We start from the raw sequence: 9633 nt of genomic DNA on the forward strand, positions 1-9633 counted from the left end.
GCAAAAGGGGATGAGTAACGATTGGCCATAGCTACTGCCCACATTCTCTGGAATCCATCTTCCTATTCCTTTTTATATACCTGTGAATAATACATAAACACACACACACACACACACACACACACACACACACACTCACTCACCACCACCTCACCACCACCACCACAACCACCACCATATAAAAATATAAGTAAGCTATTCCTTGCCCCCAGTTCTCACAAAGTATCTTCTCATTTGTATCCAATTCCATTTTACTGAGTACAATTTTGCAAAGAGTCATCACCTTCCGTAGGCCACTCCAGAGGGGTATGTGCATGGGGGGGCATCCTTTCATTCACCCCCAAACAACTTAGGGTTTCCACACTTGTATGCCTGATTTTGTTCCTAGGCCTCTTCTTTGCAAAGCCTCCCTTGATTCCTTCTCATGATAGCCCCATCCAGGCCTTTCCTCTACCATACCCCCACTTCACCCCTAAGTTTCAGGGTTGAATCTCCTCTCCCCATATTTACAAAACCCAGGCAGGTTGGGTTGCTGCTGTGATGCTATCTGGGGCAGCCTTATCTAGCTACAAGGTGTGAATCAGAGATTACACCACACAGGGCTGGTGCCAGCCAGGCAGGCTGCCCTATTGCCAAGTAACCCAGTGGTTGAACAAGGATGGGTTGAGCAATATGCACCAATGGGAACTGAGTTTATTAGTCATGCGGCATAGTACACTGTTGACGAAAGTATCACTCTGAAGGCCTCGCTTGATTGGAGAAGGTGCAGGTGGGGCTGAATGCTAACTGTGAAGACACCCAGTGAGCTATCTTCTTCTGATGATGTTCACTTGAAAAACACATAGAAATCTGGAAGGATTCATCCAGTTTAGCAAAGAGGTGGATTATATGCTCCATCATTAGGACTTTTTGGCCATCTTGATTCCCTCTGTTAAAAATGAAGGATACCTCCTTGTGGCTGTACACAAAGTTGCAGCTTGGAAGTTTCAAAGTTTCATGAGGTTAGAGAAGGGAATTCAAGATGGCAGCCAGTGACCTAGAACTGTGTGGGCGAGAAAATTTAAGACTGCATATTGCGTTTTTGTTATTGATCTCTTACTTCAAAAACATTCTTTTCTAAGGCCAGAGCCCACCTCCTCCACCCAGGTCTGCCTTCAGCGTCTTAGTAACTATAGCCAGCCAGAAATACCACCCACATTTTTCACTGTGATGGGCCTACATGGAGGGCAGGATGCAGGGGTGGGGTGGGGGGGTGATAAGAGCAGTTTCTGAGCAGGGACACCTTAGTATAGTTCTGTCACTGTATGGCTGTCCTGGATGGCACCCCAGGCGTTGAGACACCGTCCCCCATTCATAGTGTCACGCTACATTGACATAGCTCTGTATCAGACACCAAGCCCCTAAATGTTGCTGAGGCAGATAATATGCAAAATGCATGGCTGAGAAACCCAAGCAAGAGGGCAGGCAGGAGAGAGAGGATTGATCTGTCCAAAGACTGTTCTAGAACAAGCCTCCCAATGATAAAGGATTCTAAAAATGATGGGAAATTAGGTGAAGGGAGCAGGATGGAGATGTGGACACAGGAAGGAAGTGGAGGGCACATATCTCTTCAAGAGAAATGGAGAAAGCTCCAGGGCTGGCAAATAAAGTCAGTTAAGGAAAGGGAAGGTTCTGGAGAAGAAAGCTCATAGGGTAGGGAAGCATCACTTCTATGGGAGATAGAAGTTGTAAGATGGGAGGGATTACTGCTCTACAAAACATTCCCTGTATTTCTCCAAATTCCTGTGTTCTTTCTTCTCTTCTAAGCATCGGATCCTTGGGTAACTCATAAGAACTAGGACACCCTTTCCCAGGCAGCTACAAATAGTGAGGCCTAGAGAATCCCGTCCAAGTGGGACTGCGTTGTAGTGCTTTTAAACCTGATTTTTCCCAATTATCTGACCAGCAAAAAGCTTTCAATCTCTCTGGTTATCTTGCCAACACTGAAGAACCCCCTCTCAAATCCCCATTTCTTTCTCAGGCTTCAAAACCTCTAGCAAGAGTAATACTCAGTGTGGCCGCAGAGACCACCGCAGGTCCTATTCTGGTGCCCCCTGAAGCCACCAGAGAAATAGTTCATAAGCCAGGAGATCCCCTCCTTTCTACTCTCAAATACCCATTGGAAACCAGAGAGAAAGATTCTAGAAGGTTCATCAGCCTCGGCTCCCATGAGCTTATCTAATCTGCTCACCTAATCTTTCTGGCAGTTTGAGGCTTCCAGAAGGGTGGAGGAGAATCCCTAGAACCACAGTAGAATTCTCTGAGAACCACAGTAAACACTCAACATTGAGTTTGAAACGCCAGAACCCGCACGAAATTCTAACCAACTTCTAAGAACACCAGACTCCATGTGTCCACGGTGAGGGGTTTCAGAGCAAGAACCACAAAAACCAGGTGTAAGAACGTATCAAACCAGCCACGAGCCAGAAACAAAACAAGACTTAAAACAGGCCAAACCAAAACTTTATGCTATGAAAACAAGAAATAAAATAAGGAGATTTATAGGCCGGCTGATTGTCAGCAAACACAATATATTTACTGTATTAGCATTTGCTCACAGTGCAAATGGTACAACATTACACCATTTCAATATTTCAGTTTTTAAAAATGCTGTTTTCATTAACTATATTATATTGGCATAACAATGTGACAAAGGAGCAAATGAAATGTTGGTGAAGAATTTCACCTTTTCACGATAACAAGCATATTTTTTTAACCTTAGTATAAGGTACTATAAATCCAAGAAATAAAAACATCCACAAAATATATTACATCTGGTTTGTCTTTTTCTAAGTACTCAACTTTATACAAAAGTCTTTCAAAAAATATCATTCCCCATAGGTTTTCCTGTTTAAAACCTGATTTTTTTCCTCTCAGTTCACATAAGTTAGAGTGCATTTTCTTTTGCTGTGTTTTTCTTAAAACATGCAGACATATAAAAAATCTGGATAGCACAACCTTTTGGCAACAAAGCTATTTTTCTCTTAGTTTAGCTTAAATGTCTGAGAACAGTTTTATTAAAACAAAGGAAAACTCAGAGTTATCATGCAGTGACATGCATATCCCAGAAGGAGCAAGGAAAAAATATTAAATGATATCTGATTCCTCCTTCCAGCTTTGAAATGACCAAAATTTTTGTTTTTAATAATCATCACATTATAAAAAGTATTCAGCAAAATACTGTCTCTGCAAAGAAAGATTTTACCCTTCAGCTGAAAAAATATGGGCCCTCCCGGCAAACTTCATCCACTTCTCTCTCCTTCTACAAAAAGTCCAAGTACCTGGAAGTCCACAATCCCCTGCTCTTTGATTTTTTTTTTTCCCCCTTTCACTAGACTCCTTTAGTATTATCTATCCGCCACCAAAAAAACCCGGTGCTTTTTTCTTTAAAAAAAAAAAAAAAGTGGGAAATGCATAAAGTGACTTTAAAAACAGACATTCTGTAAACTCCAGACCTTTGTTCCTTCTCTCTGGGCAGCTTACTGACCACAGGAGAAATAACGCTAACGGGGAACGGTACATTCAGGCAAGACTGCACTGGAAGCTGTGTCAGAGAGTAACCTTCCCTACTACTCCGCTTCCAAAGAGTCACCCCTGTGTGGAGGAGGCCGGGTAGGAGGGGGTGCCTGAGAAGAGGTGAGGTAGGGCGGGGAGAAGGTGAGACTGGGGTATGGAAAATATGTGCCTCATTCAGCAACATGGATTAATGCAAACATCCCCATAGCTTTGAGGAAAATTTGGACAGAGATGTGTGTATATGTGTGTACATGGATGCATATATACATACTCACACACACATACACACATATGTAGATATAATCTCATCAGTTAAAGTTTTCATAAAAAATAAATCATTTAAAGCTGTAAATGTCTACAAATTCTCTTTATTCCAGTGCACTGCACTGGATAGCCAAGTACCTTAGAGATTTTATTTTACTAGGAATACATATTGTGTGCATGTTATATATAAATGTATATATGTGTGTGTGTAGACACACATATACACACACACACACACACACACACACCATATTCATAAATTTGAATTCTACCTGTTGTGTTAGTGATGACAAAGAGAGAGAGAGAAAAAAAAAGGCTGCATTCCCATTAATGGTGGGAAGAGAAGTGGGTATGTGAGTGAGAGAACAAAAAGATGGCAAAATGGGGTGGTTGGTTGAGGCCTGCCTTTTTGGAAAAAAGATTTGGAAAGAGATGGGAAAAGGCTTAGAGGGGAGAAGGGAGAGGAGGGGGGAAAAAAGGGCAGAGGGCAAACTCAGGAACAGAGATTTTAAAATCTCTGGGGCCGAGGAAACACATTTTTTTTAAAAGGCAGGTTCAGTGATGGCTGCTTCTTCTCCCCGAAGATCAAACTGCCCTGAGGCCTTGAGAGGGAAGCGCTCAGAAAAGGAGGGATTCTGAGGGGCTAAACCCTAAGCGGCGGTAGCAGCACCGCGGCGGCGGCACCCGAGGCATTTCTGTAAGAAACATTATTTCGGAGCAGATGGAAGGCCGTCTCATCCCGCCACGTGCAGGCCCCCAGCGGCCTGGGGACCCGAGGTGGGGAAGAGTTTGGGGTGGACATAGCCCAGTTCAGCTCAAGAGTCTCGCACACACACGTGCGCGCGCGCGCGCGCGCGCGCACACACACACACACACAGAAACACACACGCACACATAACACTCACACGAGCACGCACACTCGCGCGCATCCCCGCACGCAGGCGCGCGTGCGTGCGGCGGGCAGCAAGCTCTGCGCTTTGGTGCGCTCCTTACTCCCTCCCCCTTTCGGGTCTTCGATGGGGAACCGAGGGAGACGTGGGGGGAACCGTGAGGTGCTTGGGTCCAGGGAGGCTTGGGCGGGCCCAGCCTTCAGTCCCCCGCAGGTCCTTGGCCCGGCCCGGCGGCCCCTGGATCAAGACGATCCCAACTAAACAAAGCGGGCTAGACGCCACCTTTCCGCCCCCACGCCTTGGCTAATGGGGGTCAGCAAGGGGAAGGCGCCTCCTGCCCTGGCCCCCGCCCGTTGGCCGGTGTGACAGGGTGGAAACGGGGGACAGCGAAGGGAAACAAAGGGCCTTACGTCCATGGAGAGGCCAGGGCGCGGCCCCTGCGCCTCCGTGGCTAGCTTTCCGGCTGCATTCAGGCCAGCAGCCGGGAGACACTGAAGGGGAAAAGTGTGATCTGGGGGCCCGAGCCTCAGGCGCAGGTGGTGACCACAGGGGCCAGGGACACCGGGGCCGCCGAGGACGCAGAAGGCGCCCCCCCCTTCTCCGCCTTCTTCTCCTTTTGCTTGAGGTGGATCTTGGCGTGGCGCTTGCGCTCGTCGCTGCGTGCAAACTTGCGCCCGCAGAACTCGCAGGCAAAGGGCTTCTCGCCCGTATGCGTGCGGATGTGAGTGGTAAGGTGGTCGCTGCGGCTGAAGCTCCGCATGCAGATCCGGCACTGGAAGGGCTTGTGGCCCGTGTGGATGCGCAGATGCCGGGTCAGCTCGTCCGAGCGGCTGAAACGGCGGTCGCAGCCCTCCGCCGGGCACGCGTGGGGCCGCTCGTGGAGCGGGGTCTTGCTGGGTCGGTTGGGGTACTTGCGGGGCCGGATGGGCTTGAGCGTGAGCGGCGGCTGGGGCAGGCTGCCAAAGCCCGGGTGGATCTGCTTGTCTTTGAATGCCTTGATGGTCTCCAGTGGGGTAATAGGGGGAGGGTTGACCCGGATGGGGTCCATGCCCTGGAAGGGCTTGTGCTCCGGAATGGAGCCCATGTCGTTGGGGTGGTGGTATAGGTTGTAGTCAGGAATCATGGGGAAGAGATTGCTGTCCAAGGCCGGTTTGGCCGATTGGTAATCCTGGGGGGAATAGGCGAGCCCGGGGTTGCCCTGGGGGTCGTGGAAAGACACAGGCTCCGAGTAGAGATCACTGCAGTTAGAATAGGGGGGCAGCGCCGGATACATGGCCTCCACTTCCCCCTGCGGCGGCTGCACCATGCTGGCCGTGGAGGTTTGCGTGCTGAGTGCCCCAGAGGCCGGGGGCACCCCCAAGATGCCGGCGCTCATGAGGCTAATGATGTTGTCCTGGCACCAGTTGGAAGGGGAGTCGAAGGCGAACTTTCCCAAGTAGGTCACGGTCTTGTTGCCAGGGGCTGGCTGGAAGGAGCCCGAATAAGAGAGTTCCGGGTTGGGCTTCTCGTTGGACAGACCGATGTCCATCACATTCTCTGCGGAGAGCGGGGGAGAGAGGGGAGGGGTGAGTGAAGCCGAGTCGGCTCCCAGGCCGGGGCGCCCAGGTCCTTGCCCAGGTGTGGAGGTGCGGCCGGGTGGAGTGCGCAGCGCATGGGGTAGGCTGCGCCAGGCGCAAAGCGGGCGGTGCCGCGCTCCCGGGCGCAACCTGGATACAGCAAAATACTACTGATCGGGGTGTGGAGTGGCTGCTGCACACACACCGCACACGCCGTACACACACACTCCCGTACCACACACACACACACACACACACAGGCGCGAGCGCGAGAAGCATTGTTGTTATTCCCGAGGTGGGGCGGGCAGGTAGCTGCAGCTACAGGTAGTTTCAGACCCGGAGCGCGCCGGGCTCTCGCTCTCCAGCGCACACAACTCGGCCTCTTCCCCTAGCGCTGTCCGCGCCGGACCCCGCGCCTCTCCTGCCCCGACGAAGCCCCCGGTGCGCACTGCGCCCGGGGAGCTGACCCGGAGCGCTCCGACGCTTTGTCCGCGGCGAGTAGAGGGGTGCTGTCCGCAAAGGGAGCTCTCCCGCCGCCTCCCCCAGCCCCAGCCTCCTCCGGGCCTGAAGGAGCTTTCGGCTTTTGCTGGAGGGGGAAAGCCCAGTCTCAGCTTAGCGAGAGTGGAGGGCGGCGGAAAACCGGCCGGTGTCTCCATGGCGGGAGTGGCCGCTCTTCCCAAGCTCCTCGGTCCGGGGATCGTCCCCCGTGGCAACCCCCGCGCGGGTGGGCCCCCACCTTATCCCCTCCCCGCCGTCCCCACACCCCCACGGCTTTGCTGAAAGCCCTGGAAAGGCAGCATCGCAGTACCTCTCCCACCGCGGGGACTCCACGCCGCACATGGCTCCATCCCGGGTGGGAGGCTGAGGGAGTAAGGGGGGAGAGCGCGGGTGAAAAGGGACGTTGGGCTCCTCCCGGGAAAGGGGGCGACAGCATTACGCCTTGCGCGCAGCCCTGCGATCGCGCCCCCTAAGTGGAGAACCCCAGAGCCGCTTGCACCTACCTCCCTTCGGTCGGCGGCTGCCCCCACCCGGGAGAACCGAAACCTCTACCGTGGCGTCGCCAACCGAGCCTTCCCGATCGGGGAGGGCGGGAGGAGTGGGTGGGAAAAGCAACTCGCCCCCCGGAAAATTCCCAGCGCGCCCCCATCTCTCCATCCATCCATCCATCCATCCATCTCTCCATCCATCCATCCATCCATCCATCCATCCATCCATCCATCCATCCATCCATCCATCGCTAGCTCGTTCCCTCCTCTTCCTCTCTCCCTTTCCTTCCTCGCCACCCTTACCTGTAGCCATCTGATTGTAATGGGCTACCGAGTCGCTGCTGCCAGAAAAGAGGTTGAGCGCGCTGGGGATCTCCTCGGGGTACAGATTGTCAGGCAGTTGGTTTAGCAAACTGCTCATGGTCACCGGCAGCTTCTCGGCGAGTTTGCCGGTCATAGCACTCCCGAGCTGCCGCCGCCGCCGCCGCCGCCGCCGCCGCCGCCGCTCGCTCCTAACGCAGCTTCCAGGCAAGCGGCATCGGAGAGGCGATCCGTGGTGCAGGGGAAAAGCATGCGAGAGGGAAAGTTCGGGAGGAGGGGGGAGGGAAGAGGGGAAGGGGTGGGCCTGGGGAGGGGATCTTCTCTTTTTTTGGGGGGGTGGGAGAGAGGGCAAAGGAGGGTAATCCTCTTGGGTGCCTCAGCTGGTGCCGTAAGAGGCTGGGTCGTGGCGGGGGGGGGGGCGTGTGTGGGGTGGGTGGGTGGGTGCTGGGCTGCGGGGGGATCTCGGCCCAAGGGGGTCGCACGCGGCCTCAGTATTGATATCACAAACAGACGCGCGCCCGCGGCCCCCCCGCCCCCCGATCCGCCACCGCCACCGCCGCCGCCACCGCCGCCACCGCCGCCGCCGCCGCCTCTGCCGCTGCTGCCACCACCACCAGCCCCGCAGCTTCCTAGCAAGCTCACTGCTGCCCAAAAGCTCCCAGCCAGGGAACTCCACCAGCCTATTTATCTGAGCCCCGGGAAAGCTCCGTGACGTAGCTGCCCATATATGGACAGACAAAGCCCAGCCGAAGGGGCGCGACGTCACAATGGAAGCTCCTCACAATGGAACATTAGAAAGCAGGAAGCGGGCCGCAGCCAACGTGCGGCGCCCGCACCGCTCGCGGATCTTAAAAAAAGAGAGAGAGAAAGAGAGAAACAGAAGAGAAGGAAAGAAAATTCGAGAGGAGAGAGGAAAGAGGGGTGTAACTGAACTTGCGGCCTAAAGCACGCAGCGCGGGGGTGAAAGAGCAATAATCGCCTGTGCGTTGATTTGATGTCTGCACTAGGAGAGCGCGCTTGTAGGACAGGGGGCCGTGGGGTGGGGTCGTTCGCGAGTGGCCTCTAACAGCCCCCCAGCAGGAAGAAAGAGAATTGAAAACACTCGGCGGGGTCCCTTTGCAGCCTGGAAACTTCTTGGGAACCCGGAAGGTGTGCGCTCCGACCCTGCCCCGGCCGCTCTTCTCGCGTCCAGGATCCTGCCTGGGACTGGGACAAAGTCCCTCTGAGGAGAATTCCAGCGGGTCAGGGATCTCTGGTCCAGTATCCCGGGAACTTCTGTGCCGCCCTCCCTCCGATGCGCCGCCCACAGCCCTGCTGCTCCCTGGGCCCCTGACCCTGTGCTGACACCCGGCGGAGCTCAGTGGCTGGGAGATTCGTAGCTGCACAGCGGCTGCGCGGGAGGCGAGAACTCCTCACCTTGGGGGTCGAGGATGCGCAGTTTTGGTGGCGAAGGAGAAGGAATGAAGTTGAGGGGATAGGGAACACGTGCACCAAACCCTCCATAAATTCCCTAATGGTTCCAAAGCACCCCTTTGGCCACGGGATGGCAGGAGGGCCCAGCAGGCCCAGGCACAGTCGCTGTCTATTGCCGCCTGCGAAGGGCCCGCCACTTGAGTTGCGGCAGGAGCCTGCCGAACCACAGTCTCTGAGCCACCACGGCGACCGCCCCTGCTCTCTACCCTCCCCCTCGCCTTCCACAGGGCTGTCCCCATTGCTGACTGCCGGCGCCCCGCAGTCAGGGGGCTGCCTGTTTGCCGACCCCGAGCGCTGTCACCTCCCAGAGAGGCAGCAGATCCCGGGGGCGGCTCTGTTCCCCGAGGCCTGTTTTCGGAGCGCGCGCGGCCGGGCTGTGGGAGAAGGGGGAGGAGAGGAGGGGGGCGTGGGGGAGCGACCCCGGATCACACCGGCTCAGCGTGGGAGGAGTCCCTCCTCGTTGGCCGTGTGGGCGCGGTGGATCCCGCGTTCCTCGCTGGGGAGTCGGGGTTGGGGGAACGTGCATTTCTCAGGGGGAGTGGGAGTATTGACAAGGAGGAGGAGAGGATCCCCGGGCCTCACTCCGTG

The 9633-nt window shown here is 54.7% G+C and overlaps 1 protein-coding gene across 3 annotated transcripts; it reads right to left on the reverse strand.

Annotated features, from left to right (window-relative positions):
• Positions 1-673: 673 nt before the first annotated feature.
• On the reverse strand, positions 674-8112 carry EGR3 (early growth response 3). Of its 3 annotated transcripts, XM_059072075.2 has the most exons (3): positions 7555-7636; positions 7074-7126; positions 674-6245 (listed from the first exon to the last, which is right to left on the reverse strand). In XM_059072075.2, exons 2-3 carry the CDS (start codon positions 7111-7113, stop codon positions 5236-5238), a joined length of 1050 nt encoding a protein of 349 aa, XP_058928058.1. In that variant the 5' UTR covers positions 7114-7126; positions 7555-7636; the 3' UTR covers positions 674-5235. The 3 variants fall into 3 exon arrangements, with proteins under 3 accessions (XP_058928058.1, XP_058928057.1, XP_066895986.1); XM_059072074.2 differs by lacking the exon at positions 7074-7126 and having other exon boundaries at positions 7555-8112; XM_067039885.1 differs by lacking the exons at positions 7074-7126; positions 7555-7636 and adding an exon at positions 7267-7339.
• Positions 8113-9633: the final 1521 nt, after the last annotated feature.

This window comes from Kogia breviceps, chromosome 8 (assembly GCF_026419965.1).
Source record: "Kogia breviceps isolate mKogBre1 chromosome 8, mKogBre1 haplotype 1, whole genome shotgun sequence".
NCBI classification, from domain to species: Eukaryota; Metazoa; Chordata; class Mammalia; order Artiodactyla; family Physeteridae; genus Kogia; species Kogia breviceps.